This window comes from Scomber japonicus, chromosome 23 (assembly GCF_027409825.1).
Source record: "Scomber japonicus isolate fScoJap1 chromosome 23, fScoJap1.pri, whole genome shotgun sequence".
Taxonomy (NCBI): domain Eukaryota; kingdom Metazoa; phylum Chordata; class Actinopteri; order Scombriformes; family Scombridae; genus Scomber; species Scomber japonicus.
Window position 1 is genome coordinate 7,082,991 of NC_070600.1, and position 26,043 is coordinate 7,109,033.

General features: G+C 39.6%; 1 protein-coding gene across 1 annotated transcript in view; it reads left to right on the top strand.

The window, feature by feature from the left end:
* Positions 1-7,719: 7,719 nt before the first annotated feature.
* LOC128353268 (anoctamin-4-like) overlaps positions 7,720-26,043 on the top strand; it is a 28,435-nt gene continuing 10,111 nt past the window's right edge. The window contains exons 1-13 of the mRNA XM_053313962.1: positions 7,720-7,969; positions 12,106-12,300; positions 13,174-13,322; positions 13,573-13,722; positions 15,572-15,672; positions 16,359-16,403; positions 16,486-16,617; positions 16,799-16,905; positions 17,882-17,937; positions 18,120-18,241; positions 18,446-18,580; positions 19,072-19,168; positions 19,468-19,528. Of these exons, the coding sequence (XP_053169937.1) occupies positions 12,240-12,300; positions 13,174-13,322; positions 13,573-13,722; positions 15,572-15,672; positions 16,359-16,403; positions 16,486-16,617; positions 16,799-16,905; positions 17,882-17,937; positions 18,120-18,241; positions 18,446-18,580; positions 19,072-19,168; positions 19,468-19,528 (1,216 nt within the window). The 5' untranslated portion in view covers positions 7,720-7,969; positions 12,106-12,239. The remainder of the gene's footprint in view (positions 7,970-12,105; positions 12,301-13,173; positions 13,323-13,572; positions 13,723-15,571; positions 15,673-16,358; positions 16,404-16,485; positions 16,618-16,798; positions 16,906-17,881; positions 17,938-18,119; positions 18,242-18,445; positions 18,581-19,071; positions 19,169-19,467; positions 19,529-26,043) is intronic.

Sequence of the window (26,043 nt, forward strand, 5' to 3'; positions counted from 1 at the left end):
ATTAGAAGGAATTATTGGCATTGAGTGACTTTTCACATCTAGACATGACATGACATGATATGTTATCCTGTAGTGGAGTGGTGGGTGTATTACACACCTCGGCATGATACGGGGCTGGTATTTTAATAGTATTTGTTTGTTTTTTTTAAGTATATTTTTTCGGGCCTTTAATGTACAGGACAGTAGAGATAGACAGGAAACAGGAGGCAGAGAGAGGGGGAATGACAAGCAGGATATGACCACTCGGCGTGGGATTTGAACTGGGGTCGCCTGCAACGAGGACTATAGCCTCAACACATAGGGCAGGTTGCTCTACCCGCTGAGCTATGCTCAACCCCTTTAATAGTATTTGTATGTAAGAAAATGTTCACCTTCCATGTAACTTTTGTGTATGTCAGGCCTGTCAACAGCAAATTGTGCATTGTTGACAAAACAGTCTGAAATACTTTTCCTGTCTGTCACAAAACTGCAGCCTGCCTTTTGACATTTTTTGGTTGAATATTACATCCCAGCCTGGTTAGTCAGAGAGGATGTAAGCTCAATGCTGTGACAGACTTGAGTTCAGCTCAGGTTGTACTGCTGCTGCATGCAGGTGTTCCTCTCCTCTCTCTGTGCTAAATATAAAAACTGAAAGTGCTGAAGGAGAGCTTTGGACCATTGAGACTCACCCTTTTGTTTTAAAAAAAGAAAAGATCTATAGTCTTACCTTGACTCTGACATCAAAAAGTTAATGTGCCACCTTTGATTTAAAAGCTCTGGCCTTTGTTTGAGAGGAAAATACTTGTCAGCATCACTGTAGGTTCTAATCCATTATAAACTTCCATTCCATCCACCTTCTTTGTCCGTCATGCTTTTGGTCACTCAGTTTATTTTTTTTGGCATCAGTGAGGACACATTGCCAAGAGCTATGAACATGCTGAAACTTTCTGTGACCTGATCTGGGAATGATTCAGTCAGGTTGCTGTAGTACAGTAACTGTGCTCGAGGAGAGTGTTTCTTCAAGTTTAGCTGACTCTGTGCTTCTTGAATATCACAAAAGGATGTACAACAATTTTATGTCCTTTTAAATTGTGTACTCCTGTACCTACACATGTTTTGGGTATACAGTGAACCCTCACTATAACGCGGTTCACCTTTCGCGGCTTCGCTGTTTCGCAGATTTTTTTAGTTCAGTTTTTTCATGCTTTTTTTTTTTTTTTACAGTGCATTTTGTTCTGCATCCGGATTGGCTAAGGGACTGTAGACCAATGTCAACAGTCTCCGTGCCTCGTCTCTGTACAGCTTGCCAAATTTACGTTTGCAGTTTTCTCCATGACAAAACCCACAATGTCGACGAGGGTGGCATGTCTGTTTATAAGAATCTTCTTGCCCAGAAGAAAAAAGAGCACCAACAACTACCCATAACTATGTTCTTCTCTCGGAAAAAGACACCTGCACCACAGCCTTCAGTAGAAATAAACGCTACAGCGGAGTGGAGTCAGGACGAAGAGGCACAGTCAGAGGAACTGTGAAATAGCGTCAGTCACAATGTGTCCAACCTCATATTGATTATTAAAATTATTATTTTACAGTATTTCTAAAAACTATCATAGTTATTTGTAAGAAAACGTTTGTATTTTTATTTCTTAAACAAATGCTTGGGCCTGAAAACTGGTTTTGATCTTTGGTTTCATTCTATAGTACAGTAATGTATTGTATAATAATTGTAAAAAAATAAAGCTGACTACTTCACGGATTTCGCCTATCGCGGGTTCCTTTTGGAACGTAACCCCCGCGATAAACGAGGGCACACTGTATAAGTGTGTTCAGAGTGAAAAGTAATGGAAAAATGCAGTGCACTATGAGTACTTGGATGGTGCACTCAAAATGGTCAAAAAGTTGAGTGTGTATCTATGGACACTTCTTGCCCTCAACAGTTGCCATATTGGCTATCTAGCAAAAGAGGAGGGACTACTTTTCAAACTGGAAATGGCGGCCCGTAAACATTGCTGCATTATAAAAATGCATAATACATGTGTTTTTTGCAGCATCGCCATGCTGTTGTCACATATAAGCCAATGCTAGTTTTTTTGGTTTAACAATGGCTTGCTAACACTAGCTCGCTAACTAGCTAATGGTCATTTCCGATAAATGCGCAACGGCCATGTTTACACTACTGTTACACTACACTACACAAATAAGTACTGTATATAGTGTACACAGTGTACTAAACAAAAGTGTACTAACATGAGTATGTGATTTGGGACACAGCAGAAGTTTCCCTCTTTTGAAACCCCTCCAACCCCTAGCTACAGTAGCTGCATCCCAGAAAACACTGAGACTTTCTATGACCTGGTACGGTATCTGGCTAACATTTGATTCGGCATTCCAGCAACATTAAAATATATTTTTGTTGTCATTTTTTGTTTTTCAACCATGTTTTACGTATACAGTGTGCAGTCTGCAGCTTAAACTGCTGAGCTATAATATTCTATTAGGATAAAACACACAAGCACACAAGACAAGATGATCATCAAATGTGCAGCTTCTTGTAGATCATTTATAATTTGAATTCCAAACTCTTTTAATTCCATCTGTTTCAGTTTGCTCTATTTTCTATTTTCCATGGAAGCGCTAATGCTAACTCCAGGGTGTCAAACAGCAGCTGACAGTCCTTGTCGGAATTTTGTTAAGGAAGCATGCACATAAACGAGTGTCACAGTGTGGCCCAGATTTCTGCACCTGCATCTGTTTTCTCACCTCTGAAGGTGTCAGGAACTACAAGTGCCACGTATCTGGGCCTCGCTCTCCTCAGAGAGCCACGTGGACACTTTTTTCTGATGACTGCAACATAGATATTGCTAAGAAGCGACCTTGCTGGAACAGGCTGTGAGTTTTAGAGGTCATATGGATACATGGTAGGTGTTGATTACCACCTCCACCTCCCCTTGCCTTTTCAGGTGACAGGCTCTTAGGGTCTGAAAATCATCAGTCAACTAATGGCAGTTTTGAACTATTTTCCTTAAAACCTAGACCAAGTTTCTGTGTAAAAGCCATTAAAGTTCCTGAGACAATCTGTCATAGTTTTTTGTTGTTGTTGTTGTTGTTGTTGTTGTTGGACCTTAAATCCATTAACCTTAATAGTGTACATTGGTTAGTCAAAGTTGCAATGAAGCATTTTTTTGATGTAATTATATTACTTTAAGGCACCAGTGAATGTTTCATGTTTCATGTTTTTAAAGCTTGTGCATTGATGTAAACAAAAAGAAAGAATTCCTTAGGAAATGATTTAAGTAATGGCTGGTAATTGTGATTTTATGTCCTTAGTTTACTGTAGTCTTTCATCAGTGCTCTCTCTCATGTGTTACTCTGTTTTAATGCCACAACTTTTGGTTTTAATCAAGTTTCCTAAAACCAAATCTCAAAGAGCATTCTTAGACCACAACATACCGTAACATGTAATCCTAACATCCTTAAAAAAAAGATCAAATTCAAAATTGAAATAAGGAAATAAGGAAATCTCTAGAACTAGATACTTAATACTACACTCTCAAATAAACACCACAGCAGCAGTTCAACTGTGTGCAGCCTTATTTTGTCAAAGAAGAGAAGTTGTTTTGGGCATCTGTCCATCGCCGTGTTAAAATAATCTCTGCTTGTGGGCATTTACTTAATGGATGAATGAGCTGTTGCTAGATATTTTCCAATTTAGAAATTGAAAGAAAAAAGTCTGTCTTGCGTCTGGTACTGGATCTGTTCAAGAGCCAAAAAGAACAACATTTAGTCTTAGTTTATTTAAAAAATGTGGACTATAGTTACTCATTTTAACATACAAATATCATGATAAACTAGTGATGCTCTTCATCTGGGACAGTAGGGAATGAAAAGGACTGAAAAAACAAATAAAATTACCACTATCATTTTCTCTAACTACTGTCATACACCAAAGAAGAGTCCCTCCTGTAATTTCCAAGACAGCACTCAGGCCTTTCGTTCCAAAATCTGCTGTACAAGACAAAATCCCCTCAGGGAAATAAAGACTTTCTCTGTACTGTAGTTGTTGCAAATGCTGACTTGAGCACATACATTATTTCAGGGACGCCTGACGCCTAACGGGGGCACACTCCGTAGGGTGCCTTTACTCTTGTGGAGGTTTCAAGGCTGTGAAACAACTGAGATTAGATGTATAGCTTAGATTTACCTTGTCCCTCCTCATAATTTATCCTCGTGCTGAATGTGCTGTGTGACGAGTGAGCAGGGAGGCTCAGAGACTGACGAGGTGTTCCACTAGACTGCTATCGATCAGGCTGTGTTTGTTCATTGCTGATGTACCTTTGAAATCTGCTGGGCTTTGTGTTTCACAGGAAACCAGTAGGTGGAGGGTGAGTGTGATCCCTTGTCCCACCTGCCCCCAGTGGGTTATCTAATGGCAGTGTCTAGGAAATCAGCAGAAAACATACAGTACAGCACACATCTGTCAGTTTTCATCTCTTGACACATAATGGCTTCTATCATACCTACCTACTGTACATTAAGCTGCCAAACATTATCCAAGCCCACAGAACATGATTGTAACCTTTACACAAGATCGTGAAGTTTCCAAAGGTATCAAATATGTGACACTGAATACAAGTAAAAGGTGTATAAAACGTAGATACAGTCTGTGTTGTTCATACTCAACACACAGCCATGAGAGTGCAGTGTGTATGTTACATAATTTGCTAATAAGAACACTGACAAGCATAAAGTTGATATTGATATTTACACATGGATTTTCAACTAAGCAGCTGTCTGCATGAGCGCTAAGAATCTGCTCGTGCTCATGTTGTCGTAAAACATTGAAACAGGTTTTTTTCTGGCTTTGATCCTCTTTATCATACTGAGAAATCTCCAAATGTGCTCACAATGCAAGTGATGGGGAATAAAATCTGCATTCCTTGCTTAGATGTCTGAGTTTTTTCTTTGTGGCTTGACTGACAGTGTTTTCCTGTTGAGCTGCAGTGGAAGATCTGTAAGAAACATAGGGAGTTTTAGCTCTATAAAGACTAACTTGACTGGACTAATTTGGACTGTTGAAGCCTCATATTAATTTCAACATTACTTTTAAATACATTTTTGCACATTGAAAGTATATTTGGAGGAGATCTCCTAATGGTCAGTATGAACAGGAGGAATGATTACAGCAAGAAAAATATGTCAATGTTCATTTGAGCTCCTGACTGATCTTTTAATGATTCTACCACTAGAGGGCAACATTGCAAAGGAGATGTCTAATACTTTGACGGCACTGCCTGAGTCCTCATAGCAGATGCAGCTATGGTCATGTGTAATAGAGGAGAAGCACAGTTTTTAGTTTCATATTTGGGAAATGACTCAGAATGAGGTCGGAGCGTGTTCAGAAACTGTCTCTTTAATCAGTCTGTGTTCTTTTTGTGATTTGACTCCATTGCCAGGGATTGACCATGGGGGTCAAGTGGCCATCGGGATCTCCCACTGGAAGAGTCCTTTCCCAGCAAGTGGCCAGAATCTTCCCAGTCCGGACTGTGTTCACTCTGAGGCCTCTGCAGTCCCACCCATCAGCGAGCATCTTGAGCCCGTGTCCTGTCCGGCGTCGCTATCAGTCACCCCGCTGCCCACCTGCAGCTCCAGCCAGGAGACAATATGCGACAGCAGCACTAGTATGTAGACAGGAGTACAGTCCAGGTTTAAACCATGAGCCCTCACTTTACTGGAGCAGCAGATTTAAGTTTAAAGTCCCCCTCAACTAGAATATATGTTTTGCTTATTGTCCCTTGAGTTAGATGTTTGAGCTTTGCTGTCACATTCATCTGCTAAAAGGAGGAACGTTTCTCTGTGCTCACCTAAAGCCTGAGTTAGAGGCATGCACATACAGCATGCTTGGTGACATCACAATTAGTTTGGAAGCTAGTTGAAGTCAGATGTGGAAACACTGAGAATGGATTTTTCAGTGGAGGAGGGTACATCCTGGTGCAGCACATGAACTTAAAAAATTAAAAAATATTTGAATATTTATTCAATCTGGAATTTTCAATGATGGAGAAGATAGTTAATTTTGTGACTTTGAAACTGATCAGAAATAAATTATTATCCAAAGAAGAGTATTTTTACATCTTAAAACATGCCTGGAGGGGGCCTTTAAATTTAGATTCAGTTGTCTTGTGTTAGTTCTGGCATAAAAAGCGCTGTCAATGAGTTTGAGAGTGATACTTTCCCACCCTATGCCGGGTATGGGGTGGGGTGTGTGTGTGTGGGGGGGGGGGGGGGTGGTGATAAGATGACACCTCTGTGTAATATGTGTAATTTCCACAGCAGGTCCGCTGGCCACTGTCTTGGCTGGAGGTCTTGTATTTCAATGATGAGCCAAACTTAAACTTGGCTGTTTGTGACTTTTTGTCCTCTCTGAAAGCTTGTATGCACAGATGTTGTAAGCTTGTATGCACAGATGTTGCAAGGAAGAAAAGTCCACTAAGTATCAACACTATCTAATTGGGAGTGGAGTTTAGTTTTCTCATTACCTAAAGACATCCAACACAATATAGTGAATTGCAAGTGTTACAAGGATTATTTAATCTGTGTAAAAACTGAAATATAAAAACAAAAACAAAACAAAACAAAAAGCGGCGTTCTGTTTCTTGATCAAGACCAGCGACCGTCAGTGGAGACTCCAAAAAGCTGTGAAAAAAACTAGTGGATGTCACATTTATGAAGAGGGCTACTTTTTAATGTAGTTTACATATCCCCAAAGTGATGTTGTCAGCTAGTACTATGCTGCTTCACTTTTGGAAGTGCTGCAAGTTACCTGGGTTGGGTTGGGGAGTAAGCTTGTTAGAGCCAGCAAACACACTGTTAAATCCACTCCTTACAATTTTTCTTTTGTGTTTTTCGGTTTAAAAAGGTTAAAAAAAAAAGAAAGTATGCCACCTTCCAAACCCTATGAGAAATTCAAAACCTGGCAGAACTGCCCTGCCTAGTTACAGTTGCTAAGCTCTGATTGGACAATCAAAGTCTGTGGGAGGGGTTAAGCAAAAAAAAAAAAAAAAATCAATCCCTTGCTTTGACTCTTTTCAGGTTGTGTTCACTCTGTGTCTGTGTGGGTTTTCTCTGGTTACTCTGGTTTCCACCCTCAGAGACATGGAACTACTAAGAACAATGCAAAATAGTAATAGTAATGATAATCATTTAAAATTGTACATCTACCTGTTTATAAGTGTGTGTGTGTGTATGTGCTGTGTTGTGTGTGTGTGTGCCTATATGCCCTTGAGTGCTCATCAGATCTACACACCAACACTGTCATCTGTGCCTACTGTCATTGTTTTGGGCTGCAGCAACACTGACACAGCCAGCCCTTTTTTCTGATTGGCCACTGTCAGGGTAGCTTAACCTCTGATTGGCTGCCAAGGGAGACTGATTAAGAATGCCGATTAGTGGCATGCAGCTCCACTCTACCTCCCTCTCTCTCTCTCTCTCTCTCTCTCTCTCTCTCTCTCTCTCTCTCTCTCACTGTAAACATCCAGCTCATGCTGGTGTTTTTTTTTTTTTTTTTCATCAGAGAAGATCTTTGACAGCTGTTGTGAGGTTTTCTGCCGCCTGCTCCTAGCATCTACACTATGACAGATCTGTGTGCGTGAGTGTTTCTGTGCGTGTGATTGTGTGTGTTGTCATGTCGGATTGACCAATGCAGTGATGAGGAGTCAGGGGTAAAAAGTGGGGATGCTGGTTTCCCTCGTGGGACGTCGTGTTTGTTTCTTTCCCTCGGGGAGGTTATTTGCACGCTGGGACCGGGTGGGGGGAGGAGGAGGAGGGGTGACCGCTGGGTGTGAGTGTGCGCTTGTGTGTACGGGGAAGAATCCTCTGGCTGTTTTGGCGTCTGCTGCGGCTCAGCTGGAAACACCCCCCCCACCCCCCCGAACCCCCTCTCTGCTGCTCTAAGGGGTGAAGCTGCCTCCCCACCTCTCTCCACCTTCACACGGTGAGTGTCGTCAAGTTGTCTGCAAGCCAAGACAGCTTGTTCTTCAGAGTGGATGGGTTTTTGGGTTTTTTTTTTACTGCAGTGCTCTCTCTCATGTGTTACTGTGTGCTACTCACACTCCTTTTTACGCTGCTTCATCTCTCTTTCACGCAGTTCCCTGTGCTCATGCAAGCATTTGACCTTCACACGCGCACTCGTTTTCTCTCCTACTCACTCTCCCACCACTCACTCTCCCCTCCCTCTGGTTGTAAATGTGATTTTTTTTTTTAATGCACCACTTCTTCAGTCTCCATGATGTTTTTGTGCTAAGACAGAGAAATGGGTCATGCCTCTGTGAGAAGTGCGTGTCTGTCTGTGTGTGTGTCTGTGTGTGTATGTCTGTATGTGTGTGTCTGTGTATGTACTGCGATGGTCCAGGCACCAGTAGCAGGTAGGCAGGCGCAAAATCTCCGCTGTTCACCCCATCAGTTAGACCATACAACACCCACCCCCCTGGGTGCATCCAGAAGGAACGAACGATTCCTCCTCACAAGTGACTGACACCTGATCCCCTCAGTGACACTTCTCACCCTATCACCCGCCATTCTTCCTCTGTCTCCCTTTGCAATCTTCTACTCTATTCACTTCATCTACAGGCTGGGTTGTATTACACCAGGAATTACCATGTTATGTATTTTTTCAGATTTGTTTTGTCTCTTTCACCAACACATGTAACAAATACAGCTTCATTTATCAATTAAGAAAAAAATCATACTGACCTGAGAAAAAATGGCAATTAAGTAGTTATTCATACTTTAATGTGGCAATGGTTCTGTCTGTTTAAATGTTAGACATGCTGCTTACTGTATATTGTGGTACTGCAAGCTATTTGCATGAGGAGTCAAAACTGCCAAATGTATTTTAAACTTTCAAGGGGTTTAGTATTGCACTCCCATAAAGTTTGGGCACTTGTGAGAAGCAGGGTTTTTTTGGAATTTGGATAGTTGAAACTGGTGGAGTGGAAACCAGATCTTCCCTGCCAGGTGAGCAGCAACGTCTTTGAAACTAAAAGTCTAATTTTTAATATAGGCTGTCTGTCAAAATGAGCCAAGATAAACCCAATTACATCATCAGGATTATTCTCCCACATCATAAGCTCCCTCTAGAGCTACAGCTATAAGACATTATACAGCCTACAACTGTTTTTGACAGGCTGAGCAGCACTTGCAGTAATGAGTGAGCTGATTGCAATGTGTAAAATAAGTGGAATGACCCTTCAGATCCAAACAGGATGAGATGAGATATGCGATACATCGGTGGCTAAAAATGTAAGCCTCAGAAGATGTTGTCAACTGTGCATTTATAAGATGTCAGTCACTGAAGTTCTTTATTTCCCATAATAATGAGTGGCTTTTATTTAGAGGTAAAGTCTGATAGTATTTTATCTAATTTAGATCAGTGTGGTTCCACTCATTGTATCAGAATACTTACAAAATGTACCTGTCAAAATAGCAACACTAAACAGTGATCCATTTTGAGATATGTAATCACCTTTGGTTGACTGAGAAGGCAGAACATTTAGTTTTTAGTAGTAGCCTAATTAATGTTTGCACTCCCTAGTTACAACCTGAAAATCAGATGAGCAGCATAAGAAGGAAAGGAAATGATGAAATATGCATCTAACACATGAAAGTAACTGGTGTAGCTTACTTAATGTTGCACACATTAATTTTCATGAGGTACTTGCTCCAAATACTGGAAGTCCTGTTTCAAAACTATTGGGTTGATACATTTTAATTATTGATATTGTACATAAAAGGAGAATCAAGCTTCTGAAACTGATATATACTGATATGAACTGATAATAGGAATAGCTAGATCATTTTACTAGCCAAAACTCACCACCATGTTTGTCTTTTTTCATGTACACATATACACAGCGGATAAATTACACAGAATCTTAAACAGAACTGAATCTAGTAAGCTAAGACACATGTATTTATTGTTGAGGTTGGTTGACACCCAAACATGAGATAAGGAGAGTCAATATACAGTAGGGCTTCATCAATCGGACCAATGAATGTTTCTAATATCTCCTGAATGTGTGCCAGCTCATCAGCCATGTTAGTGATGAAATGTTAATCAGGAGTTTTCAGGTTGTTGTAGAGTAATCGTCAACTCCTGACTGAACAAAAGTAAATTGATAAAATAAGTGATGCCATGATGTTACAGTATATGCCCTTTTCATGCATTTTCCCTTTTTGTTCTAGTTCAAAGCAGCCAATATACTACACTACCATATACTACACCACTTGTTGCTTCGATTGGCCTTACTATTGGCCCTGGGAAGGTGTACTTAACAAATAGAGCAGAGGTCACTAAGCGTGGTCCGTATCCAGACCCAGACCTGTATCCGGACCCGGACCTGTAACTGATGAAAAATTGAGGATTGTTAAATTTTGTTCAAGCATTTTTAATTGAATGGGCGCAGCTTCTCCAGCTATTACGGTAAAAGTAGAGCAGCCCTTGGAAACTCACAGACCACTGTGTATAGCCAATCTTCTCAACTGTTACAAACTTAACCGTTAGCTTACATTAGCTGTGCCTAGCTTGCTCATTATTACAGCTCATGGGACTGCTTGTGTGCAGCTTGAACAGCTAGTAGCTTCATATTGTTTGTTTTCAATAAGAAGAAGCAATGGGGGGGGGGGGGGGGGGGGGGGGGGACAATGTCAAATAGCTACTGAAAAATGATATGTTTTATTTACTGTAGCCAAGCTCAGAAGAGGACACGCCGCTGCACTTCTGTCTGTGTGATGCCAAACCTTCAGTACCACATGACCTCAGTTGTGGCTTGGGTTACAGACGTACTATAGGGCTGTTAAAGTTTGATGGATATATTGTTTGGCCACAGTCTCGGCACAGCAGCATGTAGGCTAATATGTAATATGTCTGTCCTTTGAGAGCTAATATTTATAGTAAGCAATTCTCTCTCCTTTTAATGAGACCGGTGTTCAAGTGCTGCTGAAGAAACAGGGTCGATAAGTGCTTTGAATACGGGGAGGCAAAGCTAACAAGCTAGTGCTGATGATCTCCATAGTCATTATATACATGTATGTGGAGGAAGTGCAATATAACAGACCGAAAAAGCAAGTCTTGTCTCAAGTGTTTTAATTACCAAGCTCTTTTTCCATGTACTGTATATACAGTACATCCAAACCACAAGGGTCTATTCAACTTCTGGGGGGGGGGGGGGGGGAGATCTGCAGTTTACTTAAAAAAATTCTGCTGCAGTGCCATCAAATCCACATCCTCGTTAACTTTTTCTCAGCCCAACCTCAGACTGCTGCAGCTCATGGTTGGATAGCCAAACACACCTTTGTCACCAGTGGGATGAAATGTTTACTACCAGTCTGAGTGAAGGAAGGAAGTGGAAGTGGACTGCTGATTTCTCACTAGTATGAAATTTATTGTGTCTCTATTGGCTCTATCCATTGGCTCCAATGTTCCAAAGCATCAGCGGCTGATTAAGAGCCGAGACGCTTCCCCCTGCTTTATCTCAGTCTCCGGTACGATGGCTCAGCAGAAAAATTGAGCTGAGTCACCTTCGCTGTCACAAACGAAAAGTCAGCATGCAGACTTTGAAGGCAGCTGCCCCTGTTTTGTGAAGTCTTCTTGCTCTCCAGAGGACTGAAAGTGAGAGATACAGACCTATTAGATATAGGTGATTTAAGCTGTTTTGCTAAGACTAATTTCTCCTCTTTGTCTGGTTGACAAATAGACCCAATTAGCTTATGCGGTCCTGTGGAGAATGTCTTTCTTTTCCGAAGTTATAGGTTCACCCCTTCTCTTTGACTCTCATACATTATCTTTCTCACACCATCTGTATCGATCTCTCTATTTATGCAGTTTTGTTTTGCCTTGCAGCTTTTCTAAATTAGCTTTTACACAGGAAAAAAGTTTGAGAATGGTTAGGATTTGGAGGAGGCCAAAACAGAGCTGAAAGGTGGGTTAGGGTTAGGGGTTAGTGACTTACTTTTCTATATAGATAAGCAAGCAACTATTTGCTAATAATATCTACTTTTTATTGTTTTAAAAGTTTCTTGTCTCACTCTATTTTTGATTATGTTACATATTAAGTTTTCTGTATCCTATAGGTGTGAGTTTATCTCTACATGGGTCTGAGCCCCAGCGGCAGAGCCCCCATCGATTCCCGCTGCAGCCCTTGGCCTCTGGCTACCAGGCAGCGGACAGGCACCTTGCCTTCCCCTTCTGTGGGAAGGCAGACATCATGGAGGAAAACTCAGCTGATGGTCCGGACTCCAGCACTCAAGACGATGTGCCTCCCCTCGGTGAGACCTACAGACACATTGGCTCAGAAGTAAGGGTAGTCACTCCCCAGATTGGCTGGCAAATATGGGTGGGTAAATAAAGTCTCTGTCAGCAACTCCTTAATGAGTCTCGAGCCACACACAAATCTTTCAATGGCAATAATATTGGGATGCTCTCAGTAATAAGTATGTAATCTGAAAGCACCACTGAACCTCCAGAGTGTATGTGGCCACTGTAAATTTGGCTGCTGCACTGGCAATTTGTAGCTTCCAAAGGCAAACCCTAACTTAACAGTTGTCACTAACAGATTAAAAAGATTTGCTGTACAGTGCAAGAATCAGTTCTCCTCAGGTCTACAAAACATGGATCCATCTTGGAGCTCATTGCTCATTCACTGCTCTCAAGCAGCTTTCATTAACTTACTGTTTTCTACCTGTCCAGCACCAAATGACAATTCGGCAAAGTCAGTGAGCAGCTAGTGAACATAGTGGAGCATTGAGCCACTAAAGTGTCAGATATTACTCCAAGGGGTTGGTAAAGAGAAAAATAGAGCAAATAGGAGAGTCAATATCGAACTTGAGACATGATTTGAAATGCATGCTTATATCACAGGCAACTACTTCCAGTTTTTTGTGCTGTCCCCAAGTAGCAAAAATGTACAATCACATAAATTTAAATTTCTTAGTGTTTTACCGTAATTACAGATAATAGAGTAATGCCTCTCCTCTGTTCAAAAAGTCACTCTGTTCAGCACTCAATAATCCAAACCATAGATTAAAAAGACAGCTGACCCCTCTGTGAAGTGGCTCAGTCAGCAGATTGGTAACCATACAGCTTTCATATACTAACTCTAATATTAGTCAACTTTTTATCCATTCTTATCTTCCCTCCAGCTGTGAAGGATGTCAATGTCCTGCTCGAGAGAGAAAGGTCAGAGGACACCAGCACCCCCTCCAGAGATGACGACTCCACCCTGCTGAACCCGGGCACCCACAGCAGCATCCTTGACGAAAACACAAAGTCTGATTCTGGCCTCCCAGAGGTCAGTGGTAAAACAAAATCTCTGGGCCTCCTGGAGTCTCCAATACTTTAATCTCAGATGAAGATATAAGATTTTCTAGAGACGGATTTAGAAGTTATATGCAGTGGACAGAAAAGTATTACAGTGATGACCTGAAGTTACTTGATAAAACTTATTTTCAAATCAAATTTTAACATAACTTGTTTTTCCTTTTTCTCTCACTGGCCAGTTATTATTAATTCTCAATTCTCTCTCTGTTGTCTGTTTTCAGGCAAGGAGTAAGTCCAGCGGCCTTTGTTTCAGCGATGGAAAGAGCCGCATCGACTACATCCTGGTTTACAGGAAGTCCAACTCACAATCAGAGAAGAGGGAGATATTTGAGCGGAACATCCGTGCGGAGGGTTTACAGATGGAAAAGGAGGTGAAGAGCATTTACACTAGCTACTTATTTCATTATGTTGACAAGGGTTCCACTAAATCATCCTGTGAGTGCTGGCTGTCCATTAAAATTCAGATATTAGCAGTTCAGTGCCATACCGACAGAATACCAATCGCACTGTCAAGTTTGATGTAAGACCAGGATTATTTCGATTTGTTTTGATAAACTGCAGGAAATGTTTAACATCACTTCTTTTAGTGGTTCCTGAAAATGCCAATATGCTTTTGTTTAGCAAATATTATATACAGTTACTTCCAAATTACTCCACTTGGACTTCTGAGTAACTAATATAGAGATGCAAAAAGTTATTAAGTTATTTAATTTTTAAAAAAGACAAAAGAAAGACAAATTGAAGTTGGAAGTTACTAGAGCATAAAGTGATATCTTAAACATACATTCATTGATATTTTGGCCATTTGGGGGCAGCGCAACAAGCTGTTAACACAACATTGACATATACCGTATGAAGTAGATTATTGAAAATAATTTGCCTATTTACATATCCAGCAGACATAGCATTCATTTGAAGATGCATTTATCTGGCTGTTTAGCTACGAAGCGCTCCCCTATGTTCCCTAGCTAGTCGCCAACTTCATCTGGCATTTTGGTTCCAGATGAGTAGTGTACTGTGGGGTTATCAGAGCTTGTTTTGCTAAAAACATCTGCCTGCTGCTACTGGAGATAATGATAACAAAAACCAAAACAGTATTAAAACCATAAGCTTAAAGATAGTGAAACACTCTCTTTATTTGTTGCTACGAACAGCCAGTCTCATATTACACAATCAGTCATTTCATCCATTATCAATATGGAAAAAATGATTTGAGCAGCTATAATGTTCATAATTGTGTCTGCCCACCAGTCTAAAACACCACAAATGTTTCAATTTACAGGTGCACACATAGGAGAGCCACCAAAATGTTCAAATTCAACAAGCTGCAACATCTAAATATGTGTTGTGTGTTGATAACCAGTCATTATTATTGCACTATTAATAATTGATTCATTAATCATGTAATCATGGGGCTGCAGGGGAGAAGTGCCCTTCACATTAGGTCTCCATCTCTGCCAAGAGAAAATTAATATCTGCTCTCACTGCTCAGTGCAAGGTTTCTCACTTTCTATCCTTATTGCAAAGCAAAAATTGTCAGTTCTTTGAAAACGGATGACAGCAAGTTCACAAGCAGCTCTGTAGGTTCTTATGTTGAATAAGATTTGCTGTGATTACTTTGGCCAACCTGCAGTTGCATTCATAATGTGCACTATGAGCAACATCTATATCAATTTGTTTGAATAAGCATTTTAATGCTCAGTCCTATAATGCATGTAATCTCAGTTGTCAGACTGTTAAAGTTTTGCACCAATCATAGACCTGAATGAATGTGCTGCTGATCATTTCTTCCCCTGCTGCTTGTTATTTAGCAAGATGGTCTCTTGAAAGGTTGGGAAATGCAGACATTGTGATATGTGAGTGTTAACTTCTGCACTGTCTGCTGTAGCATCAAGGTCAACATTATCTAGGACACACAGGGGAAGGCAAGGACTCTTGTCTCCTTCAACAGCCCACTTGTGTGTGTTTCTTCCATGGAGCAATTTAGTTATTTTTAGATGTCTTTACAGTTAACTCCTGATTCACATACCTTTAGACTGACTCTTACATTTTCAGGGAGCACAAACAGGTAAGATAAACAGCAGAACCCAAAACTATAATTGTAAATCTCAGCAGTGGGAATGAAAATTAAATATACATGACCTCCTTATTTTAGCTAGCCTATGGTTACTGACATTGTATTGTTGTTTTGCATGTTCTATGTATGTATGTTCTTCACAGGCCTCCTTAACAAACAGCGATGTGATCTTTCTGAAGCTTCATGCACCATGGGATGTTCTCTGCCATTATGCAGAAGTCATGAACATCCGCATGCCTTTTAGGTGAGACAAAAAGACACTTCTTACAAAGTGTCTTCCAATGCAAGCTTCCAAAGGTACCCTGTGAAGTTTTCTTGTTAACAAACATTTTGTTTCTTACTGTATTACTCTTACACATTTCCTTCTTCATAAAACATTCAGAGAGCAGATTTCTTTTTGATTATTTTAACTTGTGCAATTTGCTTGTGTGATTTTCTTGCCTTTGCTGGGGCATTGCAATGTTTTTTTTTGTAAGATATTGTCAACAGAGTAGCCTGAAACCGGTGTCAGGAATGTGTATTTTGATGCTTATATGCTTATGAACAGTGCAGCTAAAAGAGTGTTCTATTTATAAAAACATTGCTCCATAGCACTACTAGTGGTCAGAAAACTCTAGGGGTTACCTTTAGTACTTGTATTAATAATTAATAACTTGCACACATTCTTTTTTTGTAGACAAACCAGATGCTGCTTTTAAAACTATTTTTAAAGATATTTTTGAATTGCTTATCTTGCCAAACGTTATTTGTCACTGACCCATTATCACTTGTATTGCCATAGCAATGTGGCTAGTAGGACCACAACTTAGCAGCAGTAGAGGAAGTAATAATAATGGCAGCAGCAGTAGAAGTAGTAAAATTCATTGTTGTTATAACTTCATCACTGAACTTTATCATCCTGTACTAAAATCATTATTTTAAATATTCCAGGAGAAAATTCTTTTACATGCACCGACGCCACAAGTTCATGAGCAGGTGAGTGTTCAGTCTAAGAGGCAGCATGAGATCAACTGACGAAGCAAAACTCTGGCAACTTTAACAGAAACTTCACTTCTAGGATGGAGAAGCGCATCAACAAATTTCGTGGCTGGCTTCCCCGTAAGCCCATGAAGTTTGACAATGACACTCTGCCCGACCTGGAGGAGAATGAGAGCTTTACCGCCCCCTTCAGTCGATCGAGGGTACATCAGTAAGTTACTATGGAACTGCATTTTTAAAAATCCCTATGAAATGAATTGAACTTTATACTGCTGCCTGGTACATTTTCAGTTTGCCACTTGAAATTTTCTAGCTTGCCTTTTTATATACCAAGAAGAAGAAATATCGTTCACAGCAGACAGATTTATAACAACTGTTTAATTTCAATGCAGTTTTATCATCCACAACAAAGACACATTTTTCAACAACGCCACCAGGAGTCGCATCGTCCACCACATCCTCCAAAGGGTCAAATATGAGGAGGGGAAAAACAAAATGGGTGAGTCGCTATCACAAAAACGAATGCTATGACTAATGTCAGAAATGCTTTAAGAAATAAGGAAAATTGAAGCTGAATAGGAAAGGGTGAGAGAAAGAGTATAAAAATGTCAGTGTTTGTGGGCTGTGAGCAGGATCAGCTGGCATTTGGACCAAAATCCATTTATAAAGAACTTATTAGCATTTACAATGGGATGGATTGGCTGACTTGGTGGATTATGATAAGAATACTGGAGGAGGATTTTCCACAAGCTGACAAACCAAAATGTCTTAAAATGGTTTAGTTAGTAAATGTGCTTAATTCAAATGAGGCCTTTCTTTGTATCAGTAAACCTGCAGTATTTGCAGTCTTATTGAGTATGTTAGAGCCCAAACAGTCTCTAAAAAAATGGAAAATTGAATTAGATTTGTGAAATTGTATTTGGCTTTCATCAGATCAATGTATTATTACGATTTTTGGGGCCATTTTTCAAACTATTTTATTAGTGGAACATTGGATATAACAGAAAAATAGAAAATCGGAAAGTTTTCATTTGTATATAAGATTCTAAAGCTATATGCTATATATATTTACTTATTTATTTATTATTATATATTAATGTGAATACAGATTCTTCTGCCAAATGGGTATTTAGAGGGAACAACCACAGAGACTTACCTCCAACAGCTGGATCTGTGCAGAGGACCAGTTGTAATTCTTGAATGCAGGCGATACAATAGGTGAGACAAGTGAGCCCTGCTAGCCAATCAGATTGAGTTGGGCTCTTAGACCCTGCCGTCTCAGGAAACCCAAAACATAAATGAAAATAAAAACTATCTGATTTACTGTTTTTCTGTTTTTTTAGTTATACATTGATCTGACTAATGAAAAATACAATTTCGGAAAATTAAATAAAATTTTCCAATTTTCTATTTTGATTTTTTTATATGGAAATTGAACTGATAATTCATTTATGAATCCTTTACTTTTGTTCCAGGGCTTAATCGTCTTTTGAGCAATAGTTCATATGAAGCAGCTTTCCCTCTTCATGAGGTAATTTGTCTAATCTCTGTAAAGCCATTCAATCATTTAATTGTGGCACCTGTTTTCAAATCATCACCGCTTGCTGTGAAATGTTTGGTGATGTGTAAAAAGAGGACATTTCATGTATTTTTCTTACACCAGTACATACATAGATTATGTTATCAGTGACATTACACATCTGTATACAACAGGGGAGCTATCATAGCAAAAACTCCATCAGAACACATGGAGCAGAGAACCATCGGCACCTGCTGTACGAATGCTGGGCTTGGTGGGGGGTTTGGTACAAATACCAGCCGCTGGATCTCATTAGGTAACTACACTCAGACAGTTTAAATTTCAGTGGAAATCAATACATTATATGATTGGGTAGTCATAGCTGTAATAGTCTATTACCTTCATTTAGAAGGTTATTCATCACCCAGTTACTGCAGGCTGCAATTGTTCACAGCAATTGCTGCTGATGCTGATGACTGCTGTTTTCTCATATATTATACTGTATATACTCTTGTTTCAGGAGGTATTTTGGGGAGAAAATTGGTCTGTATTTCGCCTGGCTCGGCTGGTACACAGGAATGCTGTTTCCTGCAGCTCTGGTCGGCCTCCTGGTATTCCTGTACGGCATGTTCACTCTGGAGCAGTGCCAGGTCAGGTAAACACACCTCTCTCTTCTTATAAAAATAGTGTCCCTAGAGCTGGTATTGTATTGTATACAATACTCTATATGCAAGAACAAGCCTTATCTTGCTTCTTTTTGTTGTTTGTTTAAGATGCACAAATGCTCAATGACTACAGATTAAATGCAGCATTTATATAGTGAATAAGTCAAGTAACTTTTTTGATGCAAAACTTATTTTATAAGACAAGAACAAAGTGTGAAATTATCCCTTGTAACCCATCAAATTAGATGCTTGTCAAATTAAATGAAGTTAAAGTTATTCAGGGGCCTCTGGTTAAAATAAATGACTAAATGTAAATGTAAAAATACTGTGCGATGCTATAGACTAACAAAATGCAGTTTTTCCATCCAAAACCTTATCAACAACGAGTTTTTAATGCTTAAATGCACTTTGACTGATGCTGGATGTTGAAATACCTGCTTTATCAGAGTTTGATGGGCAAATGTTGTTTGTTGTTCTCCAGTAAAGAAATCTGCCAGGCCACTGACATCATCATGTGCCCCATCTGTGACCAGTACTGCCCCTACCTGAAACTGTCAGACAGCTGCATCTATGCCAAGGTAATGCTGCCACGAAGCCAAAGCATCTGGGGGGAAAAAAACGCTCCTTCATCACCTATTTCTTATTGAACATGTGGAAAATGTGTCATGAGACGAATATGTACATACCCTGAAGGAGTAAGCACATAAGTGGTCAATTAAGGACAACTCTGCTGCCAAAATGATGTTTGATTTAGATATTTGTTTGGGCTCAATTCACAGTCATACAACTAGACTTAATTACTGACTGTGGACTTAAGCTAAATGATGTATCTTTTTAAATTTCAAATCATGTTAAGTTTGCCCTCTTTCCATTTCAGGTCACTCATCTCTTTGACAACGGGGCGACTGTTTTCTTTGCTGTGTTCATGGCTGTTTGGGGTAAGTAAGACAGCTTACATTTCTGCAGGAACTTTACAAGCATTTATCCACTAAGAAAAACTCTGTATATGCACTTCATGATTTACTGTTTTTAAACCTGCATTTCTTGGCCACTTGGGGGCAGCACCACAATATTTCACAAACAGTTGGATATTTACACATTGAGCAGATACAGAGTAGCATTAGCATTCATTCAGAGTCGTGTTTATGAGCATCTGTCCAATGCTAGCTCTACTTTTAGCTTTTTAAAAAACAATGTACTTCTTTTAAACCTGCATTTCTTGGCCACTTGGGGGCAGCATGACAAGCTGTAAACACAACACTGACGTACTATCGCTATCATAAAATGCTTTCGTGAACAGTTGGCTATTTACACGTCTAGCAGACACGGAGAAACATTAGCATTCATTCTGAGTGGTATTTATGACCATCTATCCGACGCTAGCTCTACTTTTAGTTTGTGTTTTGGTCTCTTTTAACTTCTGAGGAAAACGTTTTGCGCTTGAGCTGCTAAATGGTCGACTACCTTCACCAGTTGGTCATTAACATCCAATGTCTGTAATTTGGTGTTAGGGCAGATAGTTAACAGCAGATTTATCAGAGATTTTTTTTCTGAAAACAATGAGAGCGGTGAGAGTGAACCAAAACAGTAAATACACAAGCCTTAAAACTAAAACACTTAGCTCAAAGATGCTAAAATGTGCTGTAGAGCTGCGGGGAACTGCAGAGTCTGATGATTGTTTGGGATGGGTTCATCACTATTAGCAACGGCTTTCATATAAAACATAAATCAGAGCACCTTAAACTTTATTTTTGAAAAAACGAGGGGTTCCAAAAAGGAAAGTATTATTGCTACATATACAAACTGAGTGACATACAGTATATTATACAGTGAAACATTGTGTAAAAGCCAGAAGGATGCGGAGACTGTCAGCGCTGAACAAGGTCCCAGGGTATGGAAGGTCCAAACAGAGAGTTTGTGGCAGGTTCATATTCTTCAACTGCTGCAGACACTGCAGGTGATGAAGCAGCAGCAGCATCATCATCACAAAGCTGATAGCTAGCCCGTTTGTAAAGGTCTAGGTGGAAGGATGAGGGGACTGGAGACATAGAAAAGAAATGAAAAATGAAACTAAAGTCACTGTGTTGAAGAAAAAGTGAATTTCTTTCCCCATTTCTACACAAAATAGTTTACTCTATACGCTACACTATGTGCACTTAAAGTGATTATCAAGGTAGTTTTTTAAGTTTGGCAGGTGAGAAAGCTTTTACTTTGGAACAGCTGATCTCTCACTGTTGATACTGCAGCTATTACTTCAATTCATAGATGTCAAATGACAGACATGGGCACTGTGCCACTAAATCAAATCTGGAGGCATGTATTATATGTGATTTGTGCTTGTATACTGGAACTTTTAGAATTGTAATAACACTAGAGTAAACAAATCATTTAGTTCATATTAGTATCCTTGAGTAGATTTGAAAAATAAACAAAATGACTCAGGTTGTAACAGTACTTCTTAAAAAACAACTCACTTGCCTCCCTGCCTGTATGGAACAATGATTGGCCGGAGGTCACATGACTTTAAATACCCTCTATAAATGTTGCTTGTAATGTGTTTCATGATGACCCTGATGCAGTCCACATGCTGAAACACATTGGTCTGTTAATAAAGTTCTCCTACACTACAAGTGTTGCTGAAGCTTTGACAACTCACTCCACTTTTTTAAATTAAATGATTAACATTGTAACTTTGTTGATTTGTAAAAATATGAAAACGCAAAACTAAAACTGTAGCAACACACTAAATGCTCACTCACCACAGAGTTTTTCTAGAGTGTCTGGTTGTTTGAGAGCTTTTTGTACTTTGCTGTCCAAACTCCAACATCTCAGCATGAAGAACAGAGCCAAGCACAGCTGGAGGGCAAAGGTCAACACGCCCAGCACAATGATGGTGTTGTTAACTATTGAGGGAAAAGAAGAGAGGAGTGGTTATTTATGTGTCTGCTTTTCTATGAGGAGCGTTTAACAGGGCTTTTTTAGAGTAGTGCAGCAACATGGAACTAATAATACTAGGACATTTAAACTAAATATGTAATCATTAGGGTGTTAAGAGCTCTGTGTAAGAGCAGTCCCCAAATTGCAGATGTTATATAAACTCTCCTTCTCTCAGCCATCTCTGGTGCCAATGTGGACATGCAGTGCAGAACTGGTAGTGCGTAAATAATAAATAAAATCTATAAACATGATGAAAAAATAGCTGAGGCAGAGATGACAGAAAAAGATGATGGTTGTGTGGCAGCTTAATCCAATCATATCACTATACATCATGCCTGAAATATAGCACAGTAAGGTGTTTTTGTGCTTCATCCAAAAGCTGAAACTTTTTATCTATGAATGTTTAAATATAATGTAGTCAAATGGTTAATACATCAATCAAAAGTGATATTTCATTTCCATTACTTGTTTAATATATGGACAGCAAGTGTAGTGGTTTCTATACTAATGAAAGCAGTGCAGGCCTTGTTGTGTTTGTGTGTGTGTGTTAATAATTCAGACATTCAGGCATATTCAGACCTCATCACAATGGAAACCTGATCTGGAAACCTGATCTGATGGCTACAGATATAGTGGGACTGAACTTCAGTCAGGACAAGATTTTTTTAAAACTATAACGTGAAAATGGGAAGATGTGTCACATATTCATAATAAAACTTTTGACCCAAATCTTAACACTTTTGAAGTTTGGTCCCCCGTTTGCTTATATGCTTAAGAGGCTTTGTGCAAAGGTAAAATATATGCCAGCCATTACTGACCAGCTGATGATAATTGTGGTGTTGACTCCAAGCGAGAGATGTCTGGCTGAGAGAAGCCCACAGTGAGGTTCTGGTTCTGGAAGATTCCCATCAGTCCAACCTGTCACAACTCCAGCAGAGTTCCTGTACAGCGGACAGAAGCATGTGCATGTCTCGTCAAAATGTTTAAGTTTTCTCAGGTATTCGTGTTGCCTTGATGTGGTATGCTATATGTAACACAATGAAGACCTTTGGAAGAGTAGTTGCTGATGTTGTATTTGTGATCGTAATACTGTAAAAGCCAACATGTAGTGTAGAAAATGTTGTTCAGCACAGAGAGATGTTGAACAGAGCATTGAACTGTGGACAGGTTTCAAAAGAAAACAAACTGCAGGAAATTCAACAAAATGACTTTAACCTGAAAAGAAATCAATAGAAAGAACCTTTTCATCCTCTCTGAGCAGTGACCTGCTGGCTAACGTAGAAGAATGCAATTAACCACAGGACCAACATTACATGCAGAATACCAAAAAAAAAAAAAAATCACACATCACAACAGCAGGACTGACCCTATTTCACATCAACTTCTTTGAGAAAACACCAAAAATTAAACAAGGTGGTGGTATATTAGCTAATGAATGATTTAATAGACAAGGTCATGTAGAAAGGGTCTTTTCATAGTGATGAAGAATGTACATACTGAGAATATAAAATCAACCCACCCTGGTAGTTTTGATCATTTTGCTTTTATCTGCCTCTGCTGATTTAATGGTTAATAGTAAAACATCCCTTTCATGTATTTGTATAATCTATTATTTAAGACTTCTAGCCTTGATAGGGCTCTACTTAGGTTGTTAAAAACCACTCTATTATAATGTTCCAGTTGGCTTGGATGTGTGTAAAGGTTATTAATAGACTTCATTCAGAGTATCAAGTATATTATAACCAATTACACACCTTTAAATAACAAGCATGTTGAACTTTAAATAGTGCAGTTCAACTTTTTCCTAAAGTCATGTAGTGTGTTTAAATGTATGTTTTAGGTATCTATATTTGATTTAGCTTTGAATAGCAACATGACAAAAATACAATAGAAGACTGCATAAAACATCTGAGTGCAACAGGTGCATACAAACTAATAATCCGACTTCAAAACATGCCAAGCTGATTTCTGTCACACATGTTAAACTCCATGAAGAGCAGTGAGGAGGTCTAAAGCTGTTTGGACAGCTGCACAGACCTGCAGAGCCCAGTTTAATTCCAATTTTTATCCAGTTTAAAGAAAATTGAATATTGCACTAATATACTGACCTTACCTTCACTGCTGCTTGGTGTTGCAAGGTCTGTTGCCGCCGCTGTCTGAATGAATATATTTTGGGTTCAACTGCTGCCGAGAATCCACTCAAATCCCTTCATCAAGGTTCCTCAGAAGTGTGCTCCCCTGCTGCCTCCACATGAGAAGCTGTGCCCTTCTCAGACAGCTGAGCCTTCACATGCAAAACACTGTGCTCAACAGTGGACACGAAAGAGAAAAATAAACTGCGAGCATTGAAATAGTGAGGATACAAACTTGACTGAAGTACTCCTCCAGTTGTCAGTGGAGAGACAGGTTAGGAGAGGCAGGTTAACATGTCAATAAGTAAGCCATCTTAAGGACTTTGTTCAGATATATACTCTCCATGCCACAGCTCTGTATCTGAATTGTAAACACCAGAACATTAGTGTCACTTTGCCCCAGAGACAATATCAACACAGTCTGTTATCTTAGCAAACCAGCTGGTTTCAGAAGTTATCTTATGCAATGAAAGATCCTGAAAGATTTTGATTATGACCTCACCAAATTAGGTATAGTTGGTAGGCTTGTCACAATCATTTTGTAATTGACTAATCGCACAATAGCATAGTTATCAACATCATCATGTCTATATATGAACTCAAATGATACATGGACATGACCCTGATCATTTTTTTTACCTCAGTATTGCCACATTTCACATTAGCAGCTAGGCTAATTCATGTCACATTGGCTAAGCACGTAGTGTCCTCCATTCCCCACTGTGTACGTCCTGAGTGGAGACTGCAGAAGCAAGCAGCGCTGTTTATATCAAATTGAAATTAAATAATTGTCCCGGCCCATAATGGCAGTCTGTGTTTTTACAGAAGTGAAGCGCCCACTCTCCAATCCCACCCCTGCCTCCCTTGCATTATTATGCTGTTATATTATCATTGTATCAGTGGTATAAAATGATCTTCAATAAATGAAGCATAGTGTTTGTTCGTGCAGGACACCGAAGTCATACGCCCCAGCTGTAATCAGCTGACAGCCACTGATTGAATCACCACACTAAACACAGCCATTCTCACCACAAGGCGGTCCCTTTTAAATATGACTCCCACCTACAAAGATCTAGCTTCACCATTGCTCACACTGCTGCTGGCAAAGCTTGCCTCCACCACCCCAGCTTCCACCTTTCTGGTTCAGGGTCCCATCATGGCTCTAGGGTCAATCTGCAATTCATGTCTTTCTTTCGGGCCCACTCCAAGGGGATCTTGCGTTGCGCTCCCTGTTTTTAGCTCAGCATGCTGTTGGCTAATCCAGGGGGCATCTTAGAGTGGAGCCTTCAATGCCAAGTAAAACTGTATTACCATTTGTTGCAATAAATGGTTTAATCTATGACGAGAGTGTTCCTGACTGAATATCATTTATCGCGATCGTTTCTGAGACAATATATCATCCAATAAAAGTAGTTCTCATGACAGGCATAATAGTTGGCTATATTCTTTTTACTTTTTCAGTTAAGTGAAAACTCTGCAGACGTCAGAATTTTGCATAAAAACTGTGGTCACCAACCAACCCTGCTACTGGAGAGCTACTACCCTGCATGTTTCAGGTATCTCCTCACTCTAACACACTTGATCTAATTACTAGCTTATTATCAAGCAGCTGAAGCTTGTCAAGGGCTTGATAATGAATTAATTATTAGAATCAGGTGTGTTAGAGTAGGGGGATACCTAAAATATACAGGGCAGTAGCTAACCTCAGCTGCTTCAAGATGATAAGAAACTGTTTGACATCTGACTGTGCCTTAATGTTTCTAAATTCAATGATACTCCCACATCTGTCCTATGGTTTAACCCCCTGGTCCCAGGCCGACCAGTGAGTAATTAAATCCATAGTTTCCTTACAGTTGGGCTCTGAAAATCTTATAACACGACAATGATGGTACCTTATTTGTTTTTTGTCTAAGTAAATATAGAATTTGAAGCTTTATTGATCTTCATTTTGTACAGCTTGTATTTACATTTTTTAGTGGACTCACTCCTCATCCTTTTGTGCATCAAGAGACTACATATATATATATAATCAATATTGGATCTATGTGTGAGCAGTCTTGTTGTAACAAACCCACAGAAAGTGTCACTTGACTGTAGTTCCTCTCAGCTATATGGAGCATTGTAATACAGTTCATGGTTTGTATATTTCAGCTTACAGCTATAATGTGCTGGTTCATTCTCACTGTTGAAAACAGCTGCAGGCCCAGCAGGCAGCAGGCAGAAAATGAAACACTTGGCATCCAAACAGCTACATAATCCTCTCACAAGTGGGTGGAGACAGGACAAAAGCTATTAGAAGAGAGGACATTGGACTGAGACAACTACAAATGGATGTTAATTTTACTATTTGTCTGCAACTGATAACAATTGTAAAAGCTGATAAC